Source organism: Nycticebus coucang, chromosome 12 (genome assembly GCF_027406575.1).
Source record: "Nycticebus coucang isolate mNycCou1 chromosome 12, mNycCou1.pri, whole genome shotgun sequence".
NCBI lineage: Eukaryota > Metazoa > Chordata > Mammalia > Primates > Lorisidae > Nycticebus > Nycticebus coucang.
This window is the reverse complement of record NC_069791.1, coordinates 33,160,010-33,187,575: the sequence shown is the minus strand read 5'-3', so window position 1 is coordinate 33,187,575 and position 27,566 is coordinate 33,160,010. Positions and strand designations below refer to the sequence as shown.

General features: G+C 36.5%; 1 protein-coding gene across 2 annotated transcripts; it reads left to right on the top strand.

Moving 5' to 3' along the window:
• The first annotated feature begins 20 nt into the window (after positions 1–20).
• Positions 21–27,496, top strand: FGFR1OP2 (FGFR1 oncogene partner 2). Of its 2 annotated transcripts, XM_053556047.1 has the most exons (7): positions 21–328; positions 11,316–11,452; positions 14,351–14,468; positions 15,352–15,494; positions 18,938–19,051; positions 21,968–22,081; positions 25,480–27,496. In XM_053556047.1, the coding sequence occupies exons 2-7, from the start codon at positions 11,318–11,320 to the stop codon at positions 25,615–25,617; spliced, it is 762 nt and encodes a 253-aa protein (XP_053412022.1). In that variant the 5' UTR covers positions 21–328; positions 11,316–11,317; the 3' UTR covers positions 25,618–27,496. The 2 variants fall into 2 exon arrangements, with proteins under 2 accessions (XP_053412022.1, XP_053412023.1); XM_053556048.1 differs by lacking the exon at positions 18,938–19,051 and having other exon boundaries at positions 23–328.
• Positions 27,497–27,566: the final 70 nt, after the last annotated feature.

Genomic DNA, 27,566 nt, shown 5'->3' with positions numbered 1-27,566 from the left:
GAAGGGTCCCGCCCCGACCTCTCGCGCAAATCAGCGAGTGGTCTTCTGTGCCCTACGGTAACGCAAGAAAGAAGTCTCGCGAGGCTGGAGGGCTCTGGGAGCGCTGGTCCAAGGCGGTCAGCCGAGGTTTCTCCAGTGCCGGTGATGGGGATGAGTCCTGCTGGCTTCCTAGCGACTTTTCTCCCGTTTCTGTCTGGTTATGCGTTTGCTCGCTGAAGAGGCCGAATAGGGGCGTGGAGTCGTCTTCCCTTGAATGCAGAGGTCCAAGTTGGTAGAGGCTTTGAGTCCTAATCGCTACAGCTGACGGCTGCGAGGGATTGAGAGCCGAGTAAGTGGAATGAAGCCAGGGACGGGAGCGGGTGTAGGCGAGTCAAAGCTTCCTTCCCTTGGGCCGCTCCGTCCTGTGGTCTCTTGAACTACTGGCGCCTGGCCCTAGCCTCTTCCTTCCGCGGGCTCTCAGCTTCTGGGAGCCGGACTCCCCCAGTCCTTGGCGCTGAGCTCTTTCCGGAACGGAGGTGCGGAAAGTTTAATGAAAAGCCTCGGTGCTAACCCTGTGCACACTCCTTCCGAATGCTGTCTTTCTGCCTTACCTACCCGGGGAGCTCATCATTGGGAGTGATACCCTTTTCAGTTTAACTCTGCCGCATTTGACAAAGATAACCCATTCCCTCTTTCCTGTTACCCTAGGGTTTCTCTGTTCTTCTGGTTTTCTTCCTGGCTTTCTCCTGTATCCCATCTCTAATAATGGGATCAGTATCTGTCCTATCCAAACGGGAAATCTAGGAATCATCCTTGGTTCTGCATCCACCCACATTGCACTATATTATTCTTTAGAATTGTTGCGGTTGCCACCCCACCGCGGTTTCTCCATCATCCTTTCCTAGAGTTATTCTGAAATACATTATCTGTTTATGTCTCTCTTTAAACTTTTTAGTAACCGTATTGCTGACATCATCAAGTCCTGTTTGTTAAACACGTCATACAGGATCTTTTACCGTTTTAGTCTCATCTTATTTTCCCTCCAAATACTTTTAACATCCAACCATACCAGATTATTGGCATGCTCTTTCTTAACTTTGTTTTTTTTTTTTTTTTTTTTGGCCGGGGCTGGGTTTGAACCCACCACCTCCGGCATATGGGACCAGCGCCCTACTCCTTGAGCCACAGGCGCCACCCTCTCTTTCTTAACTTTGTATACATTTGTATGTGTTTGCCACCTGTCTAGAATGCTTATCATCCTGTCCTCTTTGTTTTACCACCTATCAAAACCTAATACATAAATCATTGTCTTCTCAGACTCCCCCAGGAGACAAGGATATCCCTGTACTCCCAAAGCTCTTGAAACAGTTCTTCTGCGGTATTTATTAGGTTGTATTATCTGTTCACGTTTCCTCTTGCTAATACAGGTTGTATTATCTGTATCGTTTCCTCTTGCTAATTCGAGTTTGAGTCTGGAATCATTTCTTATTTATGTTTGAAACAAAAGCTAATCCAGTGCTCGGCACATCGCAAGCATTGTTTGTATATACATATGTACGCATCTTTATAAGGTAATTATTTCTAAAGAGTTCACCATAGGAGTTCGTAGTCCCTTAAAATCATTAATTTTAGAACCAGAGGAACTTTGTATATTGGCTTAAAGGAACTCGCCCGTTTTGAATATGAGGAACCCTCTACTTGGAACATGCACATAATTCTGCTTTTGGTACTTGTTGATTTAAAGTATGCATAATGGGGCCAGGTGGCCTGGTTCGTGCCTGTAATCTTAGAACTCTGGGAGGCCGAGGCGGGTGATTGCCTGAGCTCAGGAGTTTGAGACCAGCCTGAGCAACAGCGAGACCCTGTCTCAACAAAAAAAAAAAAAAAAAAAGAGGGCGTTATGGCGAGCGCCTGTAGTCCAGCTACTTGGGAGGCTGAGACAAGAGAATCACTTTAGCCCAAAAGTTTGAGGTTGCTGTGAGCTGTGATGTCACAGCACTCTACCAAGGATAACAAAGTGAGACTCTGTCTCAAAAATAAATAAATAAATAAAATATGCATAATGGCAAAAAATTACTATGCTTTTAAATGATTTTGTGTTTCATTATACTAGTATGTTTTTGTTGGGTTTTTGTTTTTAACTGGAAATCCTCTTTTGACTGGTATCCTTAAATATTTGAAAAATACTGGGATGTATGTGAGAGAGATATTTTAGATTATAGACAGTGCTTGGTGTGTGTGCATTCATGCAACTCTTCCACTGGTTACCTGTCCATAGGTTAGAAGTAACTGGTTTAGATAATGTTAGTTCCTTCTTGAACTGTTTTAACTATTTGAACATATGTTTATGCAATGTATATTTAGCCACAATTCTGAGGGAGCATGTGTAATTTTTAAAAAATCCTCCAGTGTCCTTACTTTCAAATCTATTCCTTCTAATTTTAAAAATTTATTTTCTTCAGAAAGTTTCTTCATTAACCTCCAAACATGTATTCATTCCACCATTTTCAAGGACAGTGAATATCTATGTTTCCAAATATAGTGATATGCATTACTATATAAAAATAGGATGCTTATTTTTATATGCAATTTATATGTGTTCTTTCTTCAGCTCTTGAGATTATAAGTTTATATGACTTATGGGACTTAAGTAATATGCCTTAACTATGCCTTTTTAACTTTTCTGTTTCCATATATGCCAGTTAATATGAACTATATTAATTAACATTAGAGCCACCTGCCTGAACAATAAAAAATTTTAAACTAGATTGTTAACATTTAAAGACACATATGTATATTTCTGTGTAGGTCTAGCTGGAAGAATACTGAATTTTTACAGAAGGGAAAGAGAAGAGGGTCTTGACTTTCTTTAAATAAAATTTTCTTAACTAAAATCTGAAAGTAAACAGCTGGCAGTTGCTGTCTTGGGTGGGTGGTGGTTTCTCTTTTATAAGCAGCAGAATGTTCTGAGCCTTCTGCCAGGAGTCTGACTGCAAATGTCTTTGGGTGGTAAAGTGGGCGAGAATGTGGCTAATGCAAAAAAGAAAAAAGCCAAAAAGAAAAAAAAATCCACTTCCTTTATAAAAAAAAAACCTCACCTGTCATTTGGACCTACCTACAGAAAATAATGTATTTTGTGGCTAGTTAAGACAAGCATTACGAAAATAGGAAGATGAATTTAGAATATTCCTTTTTTCCTGGAGTATACAATTTGTAACTTGTTAGAGAGTTTGGAAAATCCTCCTCCCACTTATGAGCCAAAAAAAAAGAAAAAGAAAAAAAAAGAGCACAATGATTTTCAAAAATAATGACAAAGTTAAATGCATATTATAAAATATTTTAAACTTGTCTGTGGTTTCACATGCAGGAAATGAACATGCAAGTTTGTAGAAACTGTGTCACTGTTTTTCTGAAGTGCTAATAAAATTATGCTTAAATTTATACTTCCTTTCCCTGAATAGATGTTTTTATAGTTACATAACAGATTTTATATGTAGTTCACTTTGACAGTAATATTTCATCATGCAGTCTGGATAAAGAATGTTTTTTGAAGTGGTTTAATTATACATTAGAAGCCAATCAGTAATCATTCATTGATGCCTGTGATGCCTGATTTAATGGTTGCTAGGCTTTTATTATCTGGCAATAATATTTGAAATTTTGTTATTTTTAAAAATTTCTCTTCATAGATATTCCCATTTATTGTCTATGGCTGGCTTGGAATGAAATATTTTAATATCTTGAAAGTTTCATTTGTGGGAAAGTGTCAGGAATTTGCTTTGTTTTTCCACCTAAGACATCAAGATGGTTTTTATATAGGTAAAAAGCAAACAGGGCCCTGGAGATTTAGGTTGGCTCGAGAATAGAACACTAGATTCATTATGTCGCCCTTGGTAGAGTGTTGTGGTGTCACAGCTCACAGCAACCTCAAATTCTTGGGCTTATGCAATTCTCTTGCCTCAGCCTCCCAAGTAGCTGAGACTCTAGGCACTCGCCACAACTCCCCAGCTACTTTTTTGTTGTAGTTGTCGTTGTTTAGCCAACCTGGGCTGTGTTGGAACACGCCAGCCTCGGTATATGTGGCCGGCGTCCTAACCACTGAGCTACAGGTGGTCTTGTCTTTAAATGAATTAAAGGTCTGCAGTGATGTCCCTTCTTTCTTTCCTGACATTAGTAGTTTATTTCTTCTCTTTTTTTCTTAGCCAGTTTTGCTCAAGTTTTTCCAACTTCATTAATCTTTTCAAAGAATTAGCTTTTGGTTTTATTGTTGATTTTTCTCTGTTGCTTTCCTGTTTTCAATTTCATTGATTTCTCCTCTTTAATTCTTTCAATTTACTTTGGGTTTATTTTGCTCTTTGCCTAGTTTTAAAGGTTGAGACTTAGATAATTGGTTTACAATCTTTCTAATTTTCTAAATATAAGCAGTTGATGCTATAAATTTCCATCAAAGTACTGATGTACATATATGCCAGAATTCTTAATATCTTGAATTTATGTTTATTTAGAACAAAACATCTAATTTCCAGAGACTTCCTTTTGACCTATGGATTATGTAGAAGTGTGTTGTTTAACTTGGTGGTCCCCAAACTTTTTGGCACGAAAGACTGGTTTCTTAGAAGGCAGTTTTTCCATGGGGTTTGGGGGGTCATTAGATTCTCATAAGGAGCATGCAGCCTAGATCCCTCCCACGCGCAGTTTGTTTACAGTAGGGTTTGTTTTCCTGGGAGAATCTAATGCCAAAGCTGACCTGATAGGAGGCAGGGGTTTGGGGACTGCAAATCTAACTCAGGAATGTTTGGAGATTTTCTTGTGATCGCTCTGTTTTCTGTTTTAGTTTAATTTCATTATGGTTAGAGAAGGTAACTTATGTGATTCTTTTAAATTTGTTAAGGTTTCGTTAGTGACTGTCCTATGTACACTTTAAAAAAAATCCACTTAGTGGATGGTGGTGTTCATTCTGTCTGCATCCTCACTTATTCTTTGTGTACAAGTTTTGGTGGTTCAGAAAGGAGTGTTGAAGTTTTCAGCAGTAAGTATGGATATGTCTGTTAATTGATTCAATTCTTTCAGTTTTGCTTTATGTATTTTGAAGCTCTCTAGTTAAGTGTATATACCTTTAGGATTCTTAGGTCTTCTTGGTGAGTTGACCCTTTTATCATTATATGATGCTCCTCAGTCCTTAGTAATTTCCTTTTTTCTGAATTCTACTTTGTCTAATATTTGTTTAGCCACTTCACCTCTTTTTTTCTAATATAGCACTGAGATATGTAATTCACTTACCATACTATTCACCCATTTTAAGTGTATAATTTGATGATTTTTAGCATATTCACAGTTGTGCAACCATCACCAAAATCAATTTTAGAACATTTCACAAAAAGAAATCCTGTGTTCGTTTCCATTCCCCTGCTTCTCCCCACTCCCCATCCTTAAGCATCCACTAATCTATTTTCAGCCTGTGTGGATTTGTCTCTCATGGACATTTCATATAAGTGGAATCATATAATATGTTGTCTTTTGTGATTGACTTCTTTCACTTAGCGTAATTTTTTTCAGTGTTTGTTTTGTAACATGGATCAAGACGTCATCCCCCCCTTACTTTTTGCGCTAAACATTCCACTGTTTGAAAAGACCATGTTTATTTATTTATTTATTTTGCAGTTTATGCCCGGGGCTGGGTTTGAACCCACCACCGCAGGCATATGGGGCCAGCGCCCTACTCCTTTGAGCCACAGACACACCCAAGACCATATTCATTCATTCATCATTTGATGGACACTTGGGTTAATTCTACTTTTTGGCCATTAAAAATAATATTGCTACAGACATTCATGTACAGTTTTTGCATCAACTTGTTTTCATTTTCTTGGTGTGTACTTGCAAATGGAATTTGCTGAATCATGTGTTTAACCTTTCGAGCAACTGCCAGACTGTTTGCCAAAGTAGGTGTACCATTTTACATTCCCAACAGCAGTTTATGAAGGGGGCAAATTCTCCATAACTTAGCCAAAACATTTTATCAGTCTTTTCTTTTATAGCTGTGCTAGTAAGTATATCTCATTGTGGTTTTGAATTGCATTTCCCTCAAGGCTAATTATGTTGAACATGTTTTCATGAGGATATGAGCACTCTGGCTGCCTTTTTTTTTTTTGAGACAGAGTCTCTCTATGTCACCCTCGGTAGGGTGACACTAGTGCCATAGTGTCATAGCTCACAGCTACCTCAAACTCTTGGGCTCAAGTGATTCTCTTGCCTCAGCCTCCCTAGTAGCTGGGACTACAGGCACCCACCACAACGCCTGGCTATTTGTTGTTGTTTGTTTGTTTAGCAGACCCAGGCTGGGTTTGAACCCACCAGCCCTGGTGTACATGGCCAGTGCCCTAACCACTGAGCTATGGACGCCGAGCCTCTGGCTTTCTTTTGATTAGTATTTATATAGTGGATCCTAATGGCAGGTCTATTTTTAGATCTCTAAGTATTCTCCAAACAACTTTCCAAAAGGAACGTGTATATATAGTGTATCCTTTTTTTTTTTAATAAAAAAAATTGTATTAGAAGCATTCAGAATGTCAACAAAACAGCTGCAACTTTTTTTTTTGCAATTACAGAGTGGTATTCAGTTAACAGAACAACAATTATTTCGTATAAGCTGCATCAGAGACAACGGAAGATGAAAAAACTACCATCCCCATATATAACTAATTTGTGCTGTGCACCAACAAGAACCTGCTTTAAATTTCCATGCCAATTTACAACCCCCAGACTGTACCAGGCAAGGTTAGTGGCTATTGAAAATACCACCAGGACAGAGCTATCTAAAGACACATTCGGTAGTGTGTTAACTATACAAGAAAAGACACTGTGCAGTTTAAAAACAAATTTTACACAGCCTTACATTTCAATTTTTTTCTTTAAAAGGAGTGAGTTGTGTACAGGGGGGTTAAATGCTTTATAGACAAGAAAAAAAACTGCGCTAGAACCAACTTATTCATCATCATCATCTTCTTCCTCCTCCTCTTCATCCTCTTCGTCTTCCTCATCTTCCTTCTTTTTCTTGCTTTTTTCAGCCTTGACGACTCCCTTTTCCGCTGCATCAGGCTTTCCTTTAGCTCGGTATGCAGCAATATCCTTTTCGAATTTTTGCCTTAGCTTTGCAGCCTTCTTTTCATCAGGCTGCTTGTCATCCGCAGCAGTGTTATTCCACATCTCCCCCAGCTTCTTTGCAACATCACCAATGGATAGGGGGGATGTTCTCCTTTGATTTTTGGGCGATACTCAGAACAAAACAAGAAAAAGGCCGAAGGAGGCCTCTTGGGTGCATTGGGATCCTTGACCTTCTTTTTTGTTTCCCCTTTAGGAGGGATATAGGTTTTCATTTCTCTTTCATAACGGGCCTTGTCCGCCTTTGCCATATCTTCAAATTTTCCTTTCTCTTTAGCAGACATGGTCTTCCACCTCTCTGAGCACTTCTTAGAAAACTCTGAGAAGTTGACTGAAGCATCTGGGTGCTTCTTCTTGTGCTCCTCCCGACAAGTTTGTACAAAGAATGCATATGATGACATTTTGTCTCTCGGCTTCTTAGGATCTCCTTTGCCCATGTGTAGTTATTTTTCCTCAGCGAGGCACAGAGTCGCCCAATGCCCGTCCGGCTCTCACCTGCCCCGGCACTGTCTCTATGGAGCTCAATGTACTGCAATGGCTGTGAGAGCGGGAGCCAGACGCAGCCTCCTCATATAGTGTATCCTTTTATCCTACCTATATCATAGTTGAATATATCTATTTGAGTTTCATATAGATGACATATAGTTAGGTCCTTTTTAATTCTCATAATCCATCTTAATCTATGTGTTGAAAACATATAGATTTGGTGAAATTATTAATGCGTTTGTATTTTGGTCTAACATTTGTTTTCTGTTTGTTCCTTCAATATTTTGTTCCTTTGTTTTACCTTTTGGGGGGTTATTTTGATCTATTATGTGTGTGTGTTTTTACTACTTGTAGTTGTTTTAGGGGTTTCTTTAAGAATTGTAATATATGAAAAATTTTTTTAAATCTGCTTACAATTGACACTTTACAACTTCAAGTGAAATGTACAAATCTTACCTTCTCCCCCCTTATGTTATAGTTATATATTACTTGTACATGAATTAAAAATCTTAGCAGATAAAATTATAATTCTTGTTTTCAAATGTCATACACTTTAAAGAATTAAAGAGAATATTTACCTAGATGTTTACAATTTCTGTTGCTCTTCCCTTATTCCTGATGCTCTAAATTTCCTTCTGATGACATTTTACTTCTATTAGAAGAATTTCTGTTAGAGCAAGTTTACTGAAAATGAATTTATTTCCCTTATCTGAGAATGTTGTTTTCTTTCCTTTCAAATATAGTGTTTTTGTTATATAGAGCAAAAATTTGGGTTGACAGTTCAGCACTTTAAAAGTGTTGCAATTTCTATAGCCCTTCATTTCTAATGACAAATCTACAGTCATTCAAATTGGTGGTTCTTTATAAGTAATGTGTCATTTTTTCTCTGGCTGTTTTCAAGATTTCTTCTTTGTCTTTAGTTTTCAGAAATTTGGTTATAATGTGTCAGGGCTTAGATCTCCTTGAATTTATCCTGGTTGGGGTTTCCGGAATACTGGGAATGATGAGACAAAGTTTCTTAGAAAGAAGCAAAGCGTTGCATAATTGAAATTCATACATTTCATTCATACTATTACTAATAAATTTAGCAGCAATATCCAAGAATATTGCATGTTCCTTTATGAAGGTTGCAGATTCTCCATATCTTAGCGATAGAAAGAGGCAAGTCTATTATTTAAATTCACTGGAAGATATTCAAAAAGTTCTTTAGAAATGGATTTAGTCCTTGCTTCACCTTTATAATATTTTTATAAATGAGACATGAAATGAGCTGTCTTCTCTGCTATGCAAGATAAATTTTCCCATCCATGTTTAGTATTATGGCCGTTTTTCCACTTTTAGAATGAGATGGTTCATGAACCTTTGGTGCCCGAGGTTTTATCTGGTGCTGTCAGGTGTCCAGTCTGATTGTCTCAGTTTTTATCAACATTAATCTTACAGTTTGATTATTTCCTATTTCTTTTAGAATTTGGCAGGCCAGATTTTATGTATCTAGTAGGGAATCTTTGAACTTCTCCTTGGATTTGTTATTATTTTATTGTTTACATATATATACCTTGCATAAGGATTTTGTCGAACCAATCTTTTGTAGTACTGAATTTTAATGCATTTCTGTAGTATCTATAATATAGTATACTAGCTTGCATAGTATCTGCCTACGGTGTTTCTATTTTATCATAGAAGTTACATCAAACCATCAGTGTATTTGTTGTTTATGAAAGGATGTCTGACGAACCTCTTTACAGCATTTCAGAGAAGTGGTTTATTCTAAAAGAATGCCAGCTATTAGTGTGTGTACTAATACTTTTATTTTGGTGAGTTCCTCAATGTTAGATGGCCACCATTAAGTCATTTGATCAATTTGGCTTCTGGTAAGAAATTGAATTTTATCAAAGCAAATGAAGTACTTATTGCATATCAACTCTGGTATTGTCACTTTTTATTTTTAATATAAAACCTATTACCAAACCATAAAGTCAGGATTTGGTATTAGAGAATTCAAACATTTTGTTTTGAGCTTGGGAACTTCTTGAATTATGGAAATATGGTTGTCAGATTTCAGCAGATAAAGGTTGCTGGATTAAGAGAGTCACACAAGTGATGGTAATCTGAAAAGGAGAAAATGACAGTATTTCATAATTCAACTGGTAGAAAATTTGAGTGGTTACTATGGAATTTACTATGCATGATTTAAAGTTCTAGTACATAGTTTAGGTTTAAAGGCCTAGTGCATATACGTTCTGAAGTTGCTTTAACTAATTTAGTTGATGTTTTTAAGTGCTTTGAGTCAGAGAGGCTAAAGCCTTAGCGACTAAATTAAGGTATACGATTTAATAGGCAGTGGGTTTTCAGTATCATGTTATATTAATACTCCGAGAACACAGTGTAACATTTTTATACTCCAAAAAGGATTTATGATTATCTAGGAAGACTGTCTATATGGGCTCTCTGTATGTTCTAATGTGTCTGTCCCCATGGATTCTGCCCAGAGGATTCTGGAAATACAGCTTTTTTTCCTTGCACTTTCTCGAATCATACTTAGTATAGGTATTCTCATCTCTAGATCAGCTATCTGATCACGTATAGGAAACAGTGCATTTTTTTTGGAAACACATTCTATTTATTAAATTTGTAGATGTTGTATTTTAGCACATAAAGTAGTATTTTTGTGATAGTGAAAGCAATATCATTTACAGATTGGAACCTAGATGATTAGAGATTTCCATTTTATTATTTTCTTTCACCGTCTGTTACAACCATTTAAGACTAATGTATTTTCTGAGTTTTATTTTTTACTTATTAAAGTCAGCTTGCCTTCTATCTTTTTTCTTCTATTTTTTTATTTCCTTCAAATTTGCTTTACAGACAACTTCAAAATTTTACTCTGAAGGATCTGGTATTCTATAGTAGTGGGATTATTGGGAGACATGGTAACACTTATGTTAAGGTGTTGTATAAGAATAAGACAGTTGGGCAGCGCCCGTAGCTCACTGGGTAGTGGGTACTGGCTGGCAGGTTCGAACTTGGCCGGGGCCAGCTAAAACAACAATGACAACTGCAACAAAAAAATAGCCAGGCATTGTGGCAGGCGCCTGTAGTCCCAGCTACTTGGGAGGCTGAGGCAAGAGAATCACTTAAGCCCAAGAGTTGGAGGTTGTTGTGAGCTGTGATGCCACAGCACTCTACGAAGGGCGACATGATAAGACTCTGTCTTAAAAAAAAGAAAAGGCTCAGCGCCCGTAGCACAGTTGGTTATAGCACCAGCCACATCCACCAAGGTGAGTGGGTTTGAACCCAGCCCAGGCCAGCTAAACAACAATGACAACTGCAACAAAAAATAGCCACACATTGTGGTGGGTGCCTATAGTCCCAGCTACTTGGGAGACTGAGGCAAAAGAATCACTTAAACCCAAGAGTTTGAGGTTGCTGTGAGCTGTGATGCTACAGCACTCTACCAAGGGTAGATTGCTTAAGCAAATCATTTGTGTTCTGATTTTTTTTTGAAACATTATAATTTACTTTGAAGCTTATGCTATCCTAAGAGAAGTAAAACCACAAAGTGTTCTTAGATATGTTTTTTTCCTCTCTGAACGTTGTAACAAATGTGGCTTAAGAAGCACAGTGTTAAAATGATACTAAAACAAGATGATAGGTTGACTTTGAGCCTTTAATTATACATATTTCTTTAGAAATGAGTTGCACAATTGAGAAGGCACTTGCTGATGCTAAAGCTCTTGTTGAAAGACTGAGAGATCACGACGATGCCGCAGAATCCCTGATTGAGCAAACCACAGCTCTCAACAAGCGAGTGGAAGCCATGAAGCAGGTTTGGTTTTTCTTTTTTGTTGATCCAGTATCAAAGCAGTCACTGACAATCATAAATCACTGCCTAGTTAGTCTAGTTTTTTCAATGTTCTCTAAAATTTTTAAGTAGCTTGACTTGTGTATGTTAATTTTGTTGTGATAGATAGGTATATGTATAGATATAATATTATAAAACTTGTAGATTTGATTACTTTTTTTTTCTGACAGTTACACAGTTGAGATTTGATCCCTAATTTTTCTAATTTTTCTGACAGTTGCACAATTGAGTTTAGAAAAGAAAATCATTTGTTAAGACTAGGTACATTTGACAAAGCCCATACTAATATTAACACACATTTTGCTCGGTCTTATATACTGTATAAATGCTAATTTTTTTTTTTTTTTTTATAAAAATACTTAGGTGGGGCGGCGCCTGTGGCTCAAAGGAGTAGGGCACCAGACCCATATGCTGGAGGCGGTGGGTTCAGACCCAGCCCCGGCCAAAAACTGCAAAATAAAACGAAAAACTTAGGTGATGTTGTGTAAAACAAAGTAGTTGTTTAAAACGATGCAAAGCAATATCTAGTTTACACCCTGTGCAGTTATTGCACTCATACCTGTAACCACATTTTTTTTTTTTTTTTTTTTTGTAGAGACAGAGTCTCACTTTATGGCCCTCGGTAGAGTGCCGTGGCCTCACACAGCTCACAGCAACCTCCAACTCCTGGGCCCAAGCGATTCTCTTGCCTCAGCCTCCTGAGTAGCTGGGACTACAGGCTCCCGCCACAACGCCCAGCCATTTTTTGGTTGCAGTTTGGCCGGGGCCGGGTTTGAACCCGCCACCCTCGGTATATGGGGCCGGCGCCTTACCGACTGAGCCACAGGCGCCGCCCTGTAACCACATTTTTTATTTAATGTTCCAATTAAAGAAATTAAAAGAGCTTCACTTGCTGCTATCTTTACTGTTGTATAACAGAATCTTCCAGTTAGCAGGGAGTTTAGCTACTATTTTAAACTCTGATAAAAATTTCCAGCTCTGATAAATATAAATTATAAAATATTATATAAATTATAAAATTATAAAAAAATTATAAAAATTATATAAATAAAAATTATAAAATATCTGATACTATGATGGAATCAGAGGGGGAAAAATCTGTATTCATAGCCAATTTTCTCAAAACTCATTCATTTTGTAAAAGGAAGCAACCTTAGGACAATGCTTTTAGCAGTGCTACTGGAAATAGTAGAGCCCAGTTTATTTTGTTCTGGAACTATCTTGCCCTAAACAGATTGCCTGAGTCCCTAATTGTCCACCTATACTCAGGAACTCTAGTAAACATATACATAGTTTTGAGTTATAAAAGAAGGAGTTTGACATTTTAAGTTAAGAAGAAGGAATATTATAATGAATGCATTATTGGTTCATAAGAATGCCCTGAAAATAAATGAGTGCTATTTTAAAATTAGATGCTCTTATTTTTACATGCAAAATTTTTTTGCATACTTTTTGGACAGGTTATATTCTTATTATTGAAATATTAAAGGGTACATACAGTTCCTTACATTTTGGTGTATTCACGGGTTGGGCAACCATAACCACTATATGATTCCAGAAAATTTTCATTATCCCCAAAACCTTAAATCCATTAGTAGTCTCATTCTAGTTTCCCCTTCTCCCATTTGCTGGCAACTACTAATTTTTCCATCTCTGTAGATTTCCCTCCCTATTTTAGACATTTTATATGAATGGAATGATAACAATATGTGGGTTTTGTGACTGACATCTTAACATAATGTTTTTAAGGTTCAGCTATGTTATGGCATGTATCAGTACTCTGTTCCTGTTTTTTGCTAAATATTATTGCATTATAAGGATACAGCATATTGTTTATCCATTTATCACTTGATGGGCATTTGAAGAATAATGTTAGGCAGGGCGTGATGGCTCATGCCTATAATCTTAGCAGTTACAGGCCAAGGCAGGTGGATTGCTTGAGCTCAGGACTTTGAGACTAGCCTGAGCAAGAGCATAACCCTGTCTCTAAAAATAATCAGGCATTGGCTGGCCGGGCGCGGTGGCTCACACCTGTAATCCTAGCTCTCTGTGAGGCCAATGCGGGTGGATTGCCTGAGCTCATGGGTTCGAGACCAGCCTGAGCAAGAGTGATACCCCGTCTCTAAAAATAGCCAGGTGCTGTGATGGGCGCCTATAGTCCTAGCTCCTTGGGAGGCTGAGGCAAGAGAATCACTTGAGCCCAAGAGTTGGAGGTTGGTGTGAGCTGTGATGCCACAGCACTATACTGAGGGTAATAAAGTGAGACTGTCTCAAGAAAAAAAAAGAATGCTTCTGTGAACATTTGTGTACACGTTTCTGTATAGACATGTTTTCAGTTTTCTTGGGTATATACCTAAGAGTAGAATGGATACATCATATAATAAATGTATTTAACTTTTGGGGGGATCTGCCAGATTGTTTCCAAAGGAGCTACACCATCCTACTCTGTCACCCAGGCCAGAGTGCAGTAGTGCAATCATAGCTCACTGTAGCCTGGAACTCCTGGGCTCCAGCGATCCTTTTGCCTTTTTTGGTTAGAATTGTCCTAGTGATAGTGAAGTGGTATCTTGTTATTGAATTGTATTTCCTTAATGACTAATGATATTAAGCATCTTTTCATGTAGTTATTAAGCATTCGTATACTTTTTTTTAGAAAAATGTCTATTCAAATCATTTGCCAATTTTTTTATTAGGTTATTTTCTTTTTATGTCAAATTTTAAGATTTTTCAGAATATATATTCTGGATACTAGACCTTTATGTGATATTTACGTCTTTATTTTTATATATTACATTTGTATACTTACATGTCAGATATAGATGTATAAATATTTTCTCCTTAATAAAAATTTCTTTTCATTAGTATCAGGAAGAAATTCAAGAACTTAATGAAGTTGCAAGACATCGGCCACGGTCCACATTAGTCATGGGAATCCAGCAAGAAAACAGACAAATCAGAGAATTGCAACAAGAGAACAAAGGCAAGAAGTGTTATTACTGCTATTACGTATGGCAAGTCAAAAGACAGCTTTAATCTGCAATTGCGCTATTGATTTGGGACCAATGAATATTTAAATAAATGGGAAAATAGCCAACTGAAGTTACTTTTTGACATTAATTCCTGTTCTAGTCCACATGTTTAAGGCATATTTATTGCCCTTTATCCTGTCCTACGTAGGAATGTCTACCTTGCATGGCATCCTTTTAGATTCTCACCCTCAATATCCAGTTCCTGCCATTTTTGTTACCTACTCAGCTTCATTCTCTGCACTCTTCTGCCTTGGCCCCAGCTTAGATGCTCATAGTCTCTTGCCTGAACTGTCCTAACTGGTCTGCCTGATTCCAGCCTTTTCCCCTTCCAGTCCATCTTCAACACAGCATCTGATTGATTTTTCAAAATAAAATTGATCAAGTTATTTTTCTTGAGAACTTTGATCGTATCCTTATTCCCTCATACAAGAATCCTCCAAGTCAACTTTCATACTTCTTTTCTACCTTTCTACCACAGTTCTCTTCACCTCGAATCCTTTGCTCTTGCTGTCCCAAAGCAGTTCCTAAACACATCATCCACTTTTCATGCCTCCCTACTCAACCTGCCTGTTCCTTGATCTTCAGCTGAAGAAATTCAAGTTCATTTCAATACATAGTTCTGTGGCACTTCCACCAATTTCTCCCCACAGACATTTCTTAATTGTATTTGGGTAGCACTTCATTTTGTACTTGTTTTCATGACACAGTGTGTCACGTTTTCTATTTAAAATATCCTATTTATCATCTGCTTTTTTTGATAAATGTAATACAGAAGAAAAAATTTTGTATACCTTTAACTCAAGTGTGAATATAATACACTTTTATTCTTGACAGAATTGCGTACATCCCTGGAAGAACATCAGTCTGCCTTAGAACTTATAATGAGCAAGTATCGAGAACAAATGTTTAGATTGCTAATGGCTAGCAAAAAAGATGATCCAGGTATAATTATGAAGTTAAAAGAACAGCACTCCAAGGTAATCTATTCTGTAAATGTGACTTGGAATGGAAAAGAGGGATAATTGGTTGTGTTCACATTTAAAAAACAAATTACAAGAATCTAGTAATGCCATTTTTTTTTAGAAACAGAGTCTCACTTTATCACCCTGGGTAGAGTGCTGTAGCATCACAGCTCACAGCAACCTCCAACTCCTGGGCTTAGGCGATTCTCTTGCCTCAGCCTCCTGAGTAGCTGGGACTACAGGCGCCTGCTACAACACCCAGCTATATTTTTGTTGCAGTTTGGCCAGGGCTGGGTTTGAACCAATCACCCTCGGTATATGGGCCGGCAGCCTACCCACTGAGCACAGGCGCCGCCCTAGTAATGCCATTTTAATGTGATATTGATTGCTTTATCTTTTTAATTGGTATTGTCTGCATTTCCTTATTTTTTCATTTCTTTATATGTATCATTTCCTGTTTTGTTTACTCTTCTAACTCCCATTGTTTCTTAGTAACTTGAATATATATATTCAAAAATAAACTTAATTTTGGAAATGAAGGTAAGTGTTCAACTCAATTATTTTTATAAGGTTATCTGCTTTTAAGAACTATTTCCAATAAATTTTTATATTGAGTTCTGTTGCAAGAATAAAAATTGAAATATTGAAAACTTTTAAAATCTGAAAGCAGCTTAAGGTAGATTTGTTTTCTTCGGTCTGTACTCTGAATGAGGCTAATTTATCTATCAGGGGTGCCCAGCCTGCAGCATGCCAGTCGCCTGCTGATGTTGTGAGGACTTTTTTGCTTATCTGTGGTATTGATATCATGAAAAGTATGCACGGACCTTTTTTTTTTGGTTAATCAGCTTTCTTTAGTGTTTGTGTATTTCTTGTGTGGCCCAAAACAACTATTATTCTTCCAATGAAAAAAAGAAAAAGAAGATTGGATACCTCTGGCTGTAGATTATAAATGATACTGTTTAAATAGAAAAACCATGGGTTTAGGGAGAAAAAAAGAACTAACATATTAAAATTTTACTCCTTACCTCATATATTGCATATCAATTGACACCATTTTTTAGAGACAAATTGGAAGTGGTTAGAATTTAATGTTTGTCCTGCTGTTCATCTTACTCATTATTCCTGTGTCTATTCCCTTTGATGGCAACTGCTGTGGAGACAGGTGGAATAATCCTTTCTCATTTACATTTTATTTTAAACTATATTTTAACTCCTGGTATGAAATAAAAATATTAGACTAGATTGTAACATTGTCTGTATTGGTTAATGGTGAGCTAACTATTATTAGTTATAACTAATGTTATTTAAGAAATAGTGATTATTATAAGACATTTATCTTTCTCAATTATTAAAAAAAAATTAGATTCTTTAAAATATTTCTCCCATATTGGTGTGTGTAGGTCTTTTTAAATTATTAATTCTCACAAAATTAAATACCTAGTAAATAGCTTTTTGTCTGACACCTTTATATGTTAGGGGACTTAATAATAGGTACCTTTTCGGTCAGCTAGTAAAATAATAAATTAATAAATTTGATCTTAATATTATCTGATTATGTTATTCATCTCCTAACTAAATGGAAATTCAAGAATATTTAAGTGGGAGTCTTTTGAACATGAAATGTAATGAGACCATTATAAAAATCATTTAATTTGGGGCAGTGCCTGTGGCTCAAAGGAATAGGACGCCAGCCCCGTATATCAGAGGTGGCAGGTTCAAACCCAGCCCCATCCAAAAACTGCATAAAAAAAAAAATCATTTAATTCAATCTGGATTTAAAGGTTTAACTCGTAGAGTTTTCTTAAAGGTATACAGAGGAATTGACTTAAATTTTTTGGTAAAATAAATGTAATCTTGAGATATTCCAAAAGGTTACTTTGTTTTATAAACTAAAAAAAATAAAAATTAGAAAATCTAAAGAAAGAATACTGTGACAAAAAATGCTTAGAATGAGATACTGCAGCTTGTTGGTCCTATTTGGTAGCAACTATGGCAGAACAAATGTTTTCTAAAACACGTTAGAATTTACCAGAGCTGGTTTATTAATTAGCAAAGTTAAATATTCCCTAAGATAGGTATAAACCATCCTTTTTCATTATGTAGATTGAATTGACCCTTGCCTTCCATTAAATGACTATTCAGTTAACTTGTTATTAATTCTAACTAATACATATTAATGTTTGTGATTTTGATTTTTCCCAAAAAGGAGATACTTCAACTCAATTAAATAAACATTTATTAACACTTGGACTGGGTTAGTTATTATGGGCAACCATAAAAGGAATGAGTGAATGAGTTACATCACTCTACCATACCAGCTTGCAGTGTAATGGGAGTTACAGATACAAATATAACTATCTAACATAAGGTAGGGTGTGATGAATCCTAAAATAGAGATATGAATTGTTACCAGAATATTAGAGGGAGCTATATTAGTTGTTGTGAGGAAAGTCTAGAAGGTTGTCAAAGAAAGTAAGAAAATCTGTCTAAATTCAGCCTTGAGTTAATTACAGAAAAGTGGCTCAGTCGGTAAGGCGCCAGCCCCATATACCGAGGGTGGCGAGTTCAAACCCAGCCCCAGCTGAACTGCAACCAAAAAATAGCTGGGCGTTGTGGCGGGTGCCTGTAGTCCCAGCTACTTGGGAGGCTGAGGCAAGAGAATCACTTAAGCCCAGGAGTTGGAGGTTGCTGTGAGCTGTGTGATGCCATGGCACTCTACACGAGGGCCATAAAGTGAGACTCTGTCTCTACAAAAAAAAAAAAAAAAGAAAGAAAAGTCAACAAGCAGAAGCAGGTGAGCAGAAAAACATGTATGAAAAAGGTGCAGGCTTGGTGCCTTGTGGCTCAATCAGCTAAGGCGCCAACCACATACACCAGAGCTGGCAGCTTGGCATCCAGCCTGGGCCCGCCGAACAACAATGACGGCTGCGACCAGAAAATAGCCAGGCGTTGTGGCGGGTGCCTGTGATCCCAGCTACTTGGGAGGTAGAGGCAGGAGAATCGCTTGAGCCCAGGAGTTGGAGGTTGCTGTGAGCTGTGATGCCATAGCACTCTACCCAGGGCGACAGCTTGAGGCTCTGTCTCAAAAAAAGAAAAAAGAAAAAGGTGCAAAAGTATGGGATTCTAGAATATGTTTAGGTACTAGTGCTCTGATGTGCCTAAACACAAAAATAATTCTATGACATGTTTGGGGGTGACACATAGAGTTACACATAGCAGCATTTCAGAAAAAGAGACAGAATTTTGCCCTCACCTAGAACTTTTTGAGTTCACATTTTAAAATAAATAGAAAATACATATTTACATCCACATACATATTTTTTAACTGATGCCTTTTTGGAAATTAAAAAAAAAACAAACATTTCAAACAGTTGGCTAACACGCATGAACTAACACTCATTCAGTTTTTAAATTACGGATAATATCCGTATTAACATTATAATGACTCTATACTACAGATTGACATGGTACATCGTAACAGCTCCGAAGGATTCTTCCTTGATGCATCTCGACACATCCTTGAAGCACCTCAACATGGACTGGAGAGGAGGCACTTGGAAGCAAATCAGAATGTACACTAAATAGTCAACTTTTGGGGTGTGGATGGAAGGGGGGGTCCATTTAAAAAGATCTTATATATTGAATTTACCTCTCAAATTAGATCAGCAAATAAATGGAATTGAATAAAAGAATGCCATGCCTTTGATAGCAATGCTATTTAATATATAAACTTTAAATCTGTCATTAATTCTCTGCATTGTATCATATACAGCCTGTTAGATATCTGAAGGTTTTAAAGGTTATTTAGCCCAGCTTTTCATTTATTTGCTCTTAGGTGTTGCTACAGTTTTGTTGTTGCAAAACAGTCATTTTTTTCTTTGGACATCAAAGATATTTTCTTGACGTTAACTTTAACCTGATTTCATAAAAATTTTGGACAACGTATTAAATGAAATGTTTTAATTCAGATTTTCGATGGTTTGTAGTCCTTTAGTTTAAGTTCACAAAATAAAAATGCCTTTGTTTAGATGTTAGGATTAAGTATAGTAATGCCATCTCTCTTGTGTCGTAACTATCTTTTTCTTTTTTTTTTAACTCAGTTGCCACACATCTGTATTGAGTAGAGTAGGAATAAACCTAGACAAAAGTTAGGAATGAAAGGCATTTAAAATGTATTCAAAATAGTTCAAGGGTTATGTTAGTAACATTTCTTCCCTTCCAGACAGTTTTGAAAGCACAAGTCTTGCCTCTTGTGCCCATTAAAAGGTCTGTGATACTTCTCTAAATATTTTATAGTTAAGTGAACTATTAACTGGGCCTATAAAAATACCGTTTGAAATATTAGGCTTTTTCCTGTGATTTTCTTGTTAGAACAGACTCTGTCCTGAAAAAAATTAGTAGTATTTTTTTTCTTCTATTTTAAAATTAAGGTAAATGGGGCAGCACCTGTGGCTCAAAGGAGTAGGGTGCCAGCCCCATATGCCGGAGGTGGCAGGTTCAAACCCAGCCCCGCCAAAAACTGCAAAAAAAAAAAAAAAAAATGAAAATTATAAATAAATAAAATTAAGGTAAAGAAATACTTGGTTGCTTTGTAGTTTTTATCCTAGGTCAGTGCCATAGGACTAAATCATAAATTGAGAAAGCTGTTGCTCTTCTTACTCATTGTCCTTATTCAATGTGTTGCTACTGTTATCTGTACTTACTTGCTTTTAAACATTATGCACCCTTTATAATGGGAGGGATTTTAATGACTTGTTAACTGTTGCAGAATATGACAAGTATTTGTCTTGATACCGTTGTAGGTATAGTCTAATCCAGAGGGCTGTCCCATATAACTTTCTGAAATGATGGAAATATTCTTTATCAGTGCTATCCAATGTGGAAGTCAGTAGCCACATGTGACTGTTGAACAGTGACAGTGTCACTAGTGTAATTGAGAAACTCAGTTGTTGTTTTTTAAAAACTGCTTTTGGTTTTAATTAAATTTAGGCCAGGCGCAGTGGCTCAGACCTGTAATCATAGCACTCAGGAGTTTGAGACCTGTAATATAGCACTTTGGGAAGCCAAGACTGATAGATTGCTTGAGCTCAGGAGTTTGAGACCAGCTTGAGCAAGAGGGAGACCTTGTCTCTACTAAAAATAGAAAAAAATGAGCCAGGTGTTGTGGCGGGTGCCTGTCAAGTCCCAGCTCCCTGAGAGGCTGAGACAAGAGGGTCACTTGAGCCCAAGAGTTTGAGGTTGCTGTGAGCTGTGATGCAATGGCACTCTACCAAGGGTAACAAAATGAGACTCTTGTCTCAAATAAATAAATAAAATTTAAATAGGGTCACATCACATAGCACAGATGAGTCTTTTATTATAACTTCTTGAATACTAGAATTGTGTAGGTTTTATTATTAAAATAAAGACCTATTTTTTTGTTTTGATTAAGAAGATGTTAAACGTGGTTTGCAAAGATGTTGCTATTTTTTTCTTTATCATTTCTTCCAGTTTACTAGTTCTGGCTTTTTGGATCCGGTTCAAATCCATTTTACACAGAAAAAGTATAACTATTTAATCGACTTAGTATTTATTTGGAGAGTTATTCACTTTTATGTTTAAGTTTTGCCCTTAATGTAGTAAAATAACCCTTAATTGCTAATAAATATGGTCTAAGATAGCAGCCATTTATTAAGAAAATGATGATTTTAAACCTTTTTTTTTGTCTCTTTCACTAAACTGTAAGCTCCTTCAGATCAGGGAATATAGCTTACCAGGCTTTGCATTCCTGCTTCCTAACACAGTATTTGGCCCATCATAGATGTGCAAAAAATAAGGGAATGAGATTGGAAGAATTTGTGCTACTTGTTGCGCCTAAAAAATATGGACATCTGTATTATACCGAAGTTACATTTTCCACAATTGGCAAAGAAGGCCGTTTAATATTTTAATACCTAAAAGCAGAATTTTGTTCATTTTACTTGACATTTATTATGTACCATACGCAGAGAAATAGGCAGACACAAATAAGATACAGTTCTGCTTTCAAGAATTATGATCTAGAAAAGGTTACAGATTGGATTAAGATCAGTTACAGGCATGGATAATACAAAAAACATTTATAAATCATTAATTCTCCAGGGAGGAAAAAAGGTCGAATGTCAACATTTTTATCTTTCCCATTACTTAGACCAGTAGGGGCAAAAAAGAAAAAGTTGCTGATCATTGTGGTGAGAATCAAGTGAACTGTGAATACTTTTCATGCTACTAGGTTTAATTTTACTGTGGTGCTTAATTTTAATTTCAGTCCTTACAGAAACCTGATTTTAAAAGTAGATATATGGTCAAACAACTTCATTGTGAATATCTGTTTGATATATTCGTATTAAGTGACAATGTAAGAATATTTGTGTTAAGTGGCACTGCAGATTTTATAAAAAAAGAGAGGATCCAAAAATAAAAACAACGAAGTATTTCACTGATTTCCAACTCCCATCCCTTCTTTTCAGGAACTACAGGCACATGTTGACCAGATAACTGAAATGGCAGCAGTCATGAGGAAAGCCATTGAAATTGATGAGCAACAAGGTTGCAAGGAACAGGAACGGATATTTCAACTGGAAGTAAGTTTTATCATGTAAATTGGTGAGAACTATCCAAAGATTTATGCCAGAAAACATCCCATTTTTAAATATATATATATATTTATATTATACACACACACTTTTCTGGGGGTACTGATGTTTTCTTTCTACTTGATGCTGGTTATATGAGTATATAATGCAAGACCATTTATATAGACAGTAATGCAAGAATCTAGGATAATTAGTAACTTACATCAGTCATTGAGAAGATTGATTTTTGATTCTATATTGCTTATTTACTAGGTGATAGGCGAATATACTTCAATTGAATAATTTTTACAGGCGAAACTTACTAAACGCAGAATACAAATGCCTACATACAATAACTAAGAAAATGCCGGGCGGCGCCTGTGGCTCAAAGGGGAAGGGCACCAGTCCCATATGCCGGAGGTGGCGGGTTCAAACCCAGCCCCGGCCAAAAACCACACACACACAAAAATAAATAAATAAATAAAATAAAATAAAATAAAAAGAAAATGCCATGAAGGCTATGTTAAACAGTTTGATGAGAATATTTCAGATTGTATATGAAACCCGCACATTGTACCCCTTGATTGCACTAATGTACACTGCTATGATTTAACAATAAAAATAAATAAATTAAAAAGTTAAAAAGAATAATTTTTAAATTTGTTCATTCTACATGTATTAGAGATCACAGTATTGTAGGGAAATAGCTTTTTTAATCCATAAATATTTGAGGGGCACTTTTATTTTTCTGAAAACTATAAAAGCCTTTGTCTCATCTGTCCTTTATTTGTGGTAGTAAAAGTACATGTCGTTGAATAACTCAAATCAGTAGAATAGATTTCTATACTTGTTTTTTTTTTTGGAGATAGAGTTTCACTCTGCCACCCTGAGTAAAGTGTTGTGGTGTTATAGCTCACAGCAGCCTCAAACTCTTGAGTTCGTGTGATCCTCTTGCCTCAGCCTCCCCAATAGCTGGGTGTATAGGCATATATCATAACACTCTGCTAGTATTTCTATTTTTTGTAGAGATGGAGTCTTGTTCTTGCTCACGCTGATCTTGAAATCCTGAGCTCAAGCCATCCACACGCCTCAGCCTCCCAGAGTGCTAGGATTATGTCCATGAGCTACCATGACCAGTGAGACTTTTATACCTTTATATACTTTTATGCTTTTAAACTTCATTGAAAAAATAAAAAAATAAACTTCATTGAAATCTTGGTGGGGATATTAGTTATTGAGGGCCAAAAATTATTTCTAAGTGTAAGTGTTCTCCCATTCATATAACAGGAGTTGGCAAACCTTTTCAAGAAAGGGCCAAAGAGTAAATTTTTTAGACTTTTCAAACTAAACTACAGCTACTCAGTTTTGCCATTGTATTTGAAAAATAGCTATTTACATTTGGCATGTTCCAATAGAATTTCATTTACAAAAACAGACCTCGGGTGGTGCCTGTGGCTCAGCGGGTAGGGCGCCGATCCCATATGCCGGAGGTGGCGGGTTCAAACCCAGCCCCGGCCAAATTAAAAAAAAAACAAAAAAAAAACAGACTTCAAGCCAGGCCATAGTTTGCTATAAAATGCTTTATACCATTGAAATTTAGGTGCAACTGAAGACACAGTAGTAGAGAACAAATTACAAGCATTTATTTTTATAATTTTTAAAAATATTTACCTTTTAGACAGAGGGTCTTAATCTGTTGCCCAGGGTAGAGTGCAGAGGCACAATCATAGCTCCCTGCAGCCTTGAGGCCCTGGGTTCAACCAATCTGTCTCTGTCAGCCTCCTGAGTAAACTAGGAGTACAGGTGCACATCACATACCCAGCTGATTTTTTTTTAATAGAGAGGAGGTCCTGCTATGTTGCCCAGTCTGGTCTTAAATTCCTGGCCTCAAATGATCCTCTGGCCTTGGCCTCCCAAAGTTGCTGGTACTATAGGTGTAAGCCACTGTACTTGGATGAGAGGTTATTTTTAAATGTCTATAAATTTCTTACAGTTACTAATCTAGATGGGGGAAAAGGCAATGCTAATTACCCATTCAGATTTGGTCACTTTCTTTCTTCAAAAATAACATCTACACAGCCAACCCTACTGCTCTCAAATTCCAGTGAGGGAAGCAAACCAGATGGCTTATCATGCATTCCATGTTAATAATAGAAATAATAAAAGTATGGGTGGCACCTGTGGCTCAGTGAGTGGGGTGCCGGCCCCATATACCGAGGGTGGCAGGTTTGAACTCAGCCCCGGCCAAACTGCAACAAAAAAATAGCTGGGCATTGTGGCAGGTGCCTGTAGTCCCAGCTACTTGGGAGGCTGAGGCAAGAGAATCACCTAAGCCCAAGAATTGGAGGTTGCTGTGAGCTGTGACAGTACAGCATTCTACCAAGGGCAACAAAATGAGACTCTGTCTCTTAAAAAAAAAAAAAGTATGAAGAGGTTCTGGTCCCAGGATATTTATTATTCACTGGCTTCATGGGTCTGTATAAAAATAAATCTTAATGTTATTCATCTCTAATGTGATTATAAAATAAGGTAATTTTTGAGTTTCTATCTATAATTATAGATGATTACTTAAGAAAGCTTTGTAGTGTTAGGTGATACTGAACATAGGGTTCCTACCTCTTTGAAAGTGTTCTTTAGGGCGGTGCCTGTGGCTCAGTGAGTAGGGCGCTGGCCCCATATACCGAGGGTGGTGGGTTCAAACCCGGCCCCAGCCAAACTGCAACAAAAAAATAGCCGGGCATTATGGCGGGCGCCTGTAGTCCCAGCTACTCAGGAGGCTGAGGCAAGAGAATCACCTAAGCCCAAGAGCTGGAGGTTGCTGTGAGCTGTGATGCCACAGCATTCTACCAAGGGCAATAAAGTAAGACTCTGTCTCTACAAAAAAAAAATAAAAAAAGAAAGTGTTCTTTAGATTCAAGTTGCCAACTGCATATATCATTTAGTATATTTATGCCAATTACAGAACTTGCTTTTTATTTGTTACGCCTTTCTGTGTTTGACTTTTCTTAATGTATGTTTAGGCCAGGTTCAGTGTCTCATACCTGAAATCCCAGCACTTTGGGAGACCAAGGCAGGAGGATTACTGGAGGCCAGAAACTTGAGGCCAGCCTGGGCAACATAGTGAGACACCCTCTCTACAAAAATTAAAAATCATCCAGGGGTGGTAGTGGTGCATGCCGTGTAGTCCCAGCTATTTGGAGGTTTAGGTAGAAGGATCACTTGAGGCCAGGAGTTCAAGGATACAAGGCTGCCATGAGCTATGATTGTGACACTGTGCTTTAGCCTGGGTAGCAGAGCAAGTCTGTCTCAAAAAAAAAAAAAAAAAGTGTGTGTATATAAATGTTAATATTCTGGTAGCTACTTTGTTGATGGTGACTGCATCTTTATTTTTGCTTGCCTTCTTACAGCAAGAAAACAGAGGCTTGAGAGAGATCCTTCAAATAACTCGAGAATCATTTTTGAATCTGAGGAAAGATGATGCATCAGAAAGTACTACTTTATCAGCATTAGTGACCAATAGTGACCTGAGTCTGAGGAAGAGCTGAAGAGCTGCCAAGTCTGTGAGCTTCTTAAATGGCTCCAAATGGTCACTAGGACTGGCCTATAAGTAAATGAATGAATGAACGAACAGGAAACTCAATCTGAACACTTTGTTTTTTTCCTCTATAATATGTACAGTGCACTGGCTATGAGATAGCAACAAAAAATGCATAGTTAATGGTCATGGACTTTATTCCAAAATATAATTGAAAAGTAGAAACTGAGCCATTGTTAAATGGTAAACAAATGAAAGGCTTTTGCAGTGACTGCTGAACATATTAAGAGCATTCAGCAGTGCTGCTGGCTTTCTGGATAATACTTAAATAAGTTGAATATTCCCAGTAAATGCTTGGGAATTCATAGACTTATTTCAGTTTAAAAATAAGAATTTTTGCCACTGTTTTGTGATTAGATTTTCATACAGATTTTATCCTTCCTGTTTGGTGTCAAAGTTAACAACTAGCTTATGTACCATGAGACTGCAGCTTTAGTGATTGCCTATCTAATTTGCCATCAATTTAAGTTTTTGTCAAAGAAAATCCAGTTTTAAAGGCTGTAGGAATGTCTTATTTGCAGCATAAACAAAAGAAGTAATTTAATTTTAGCTAATTTACCTTAACTGATACTTAGCTAACAACTGTCCACAACTTAAACTTATGTGTAGGAAATATTTCAGGAATGAAAGAGAAGGAATACTACTTTCTAAGAAAGAAGATCTTATAACAGACATTTAGTAGGTTAAACTACTCCTTTGAAAGAATAAATTTTGTTTCTACTTCAATAATAAAGATGAGATTTTTCTCTTCTCTCACTGATGTTTAAGGATTTTATGTTTATTTAGCTAACAGAGTTGAAATGTTTGATATAGTAACGTATATATGATAAATTTCAAAGTAAATGAGAAAGCCTTTGGTTCATAGAACCCCCCTTTTTAAGTAATTACTCTTGAGGTACAGAAATAGTAAATTAAAAATTTCCAAAAATTCTAGATCTGTTTTTAAGCTCCATCTTATCCTTATAACCAGTAAGATTTTTCTTAGTACCTTTCAGTTGAAAGAGGTAGAAAAATCTGTGGATTTATAAGTATTCATTTTCTTTTTTTTAATATCAAATATTCAGTAGGTAAAATTTTTTAAAGACCACCAGATAATGTGCTTTAACATCAGTTGAAACTTAAATTTTTCTTAGGGGGATTGTAGAATAAAAGGATAAAAGTATTAAATGTGATTTACTATATTATACTTATTTACATAAAAAAATACTATAAAGTTAGCACAAATAGAAAAATTCTACTTTTGAGTATATAATTTGTTTTAAAAAATTACTTCATGTAATTTTTATGAATAATTTCATATATTGGTAAAATTTAGAACTACTTTTCACTTCAGAATTTTTCTATCTTTAAGTTTGGAATGAATGGGGAAGATGGGGCTGATTAAAAAGGGCTAATGGCCCAAACATTACATAGATTTCTTTTCTCATTCAGAGGCCTTAATTAATATTTTGTAAGTAAATGACTGTTTTTATTTTTAAACTTTTCTATTCATTTTTGGGAAGGCATCCCTTAATTTAAGGACACATTATTCAAATAGTTTTTATCCCAGGTAAGAATTACAGAAAATAAGCTACATAATTGAGATTAAGTCTGAGGCAATTCACTGAGGCAGCTCCATAATAAAATGTTACTTGATAAATAATTATTTTTGTAAATAATTGTTGAGTTAATTTATTCTTGGTCTTTTTGTGGTCTTGGTGTTTAAAGACATTTACTTTGTTTTCCATCCCATACGTTTTTTGTTGTTAAACAGAACCTTAAATTTATGTCTGAGAGTATGTACTGCATAGGAACCTATTTTATCAATAAAGATGAGTGATTAAAATTCATATGGTCTTCTCAGTGAAAACAATGCTTACATTTATTCTTTTTTTTTTTTTGTAGAGACAGAGCCTCACT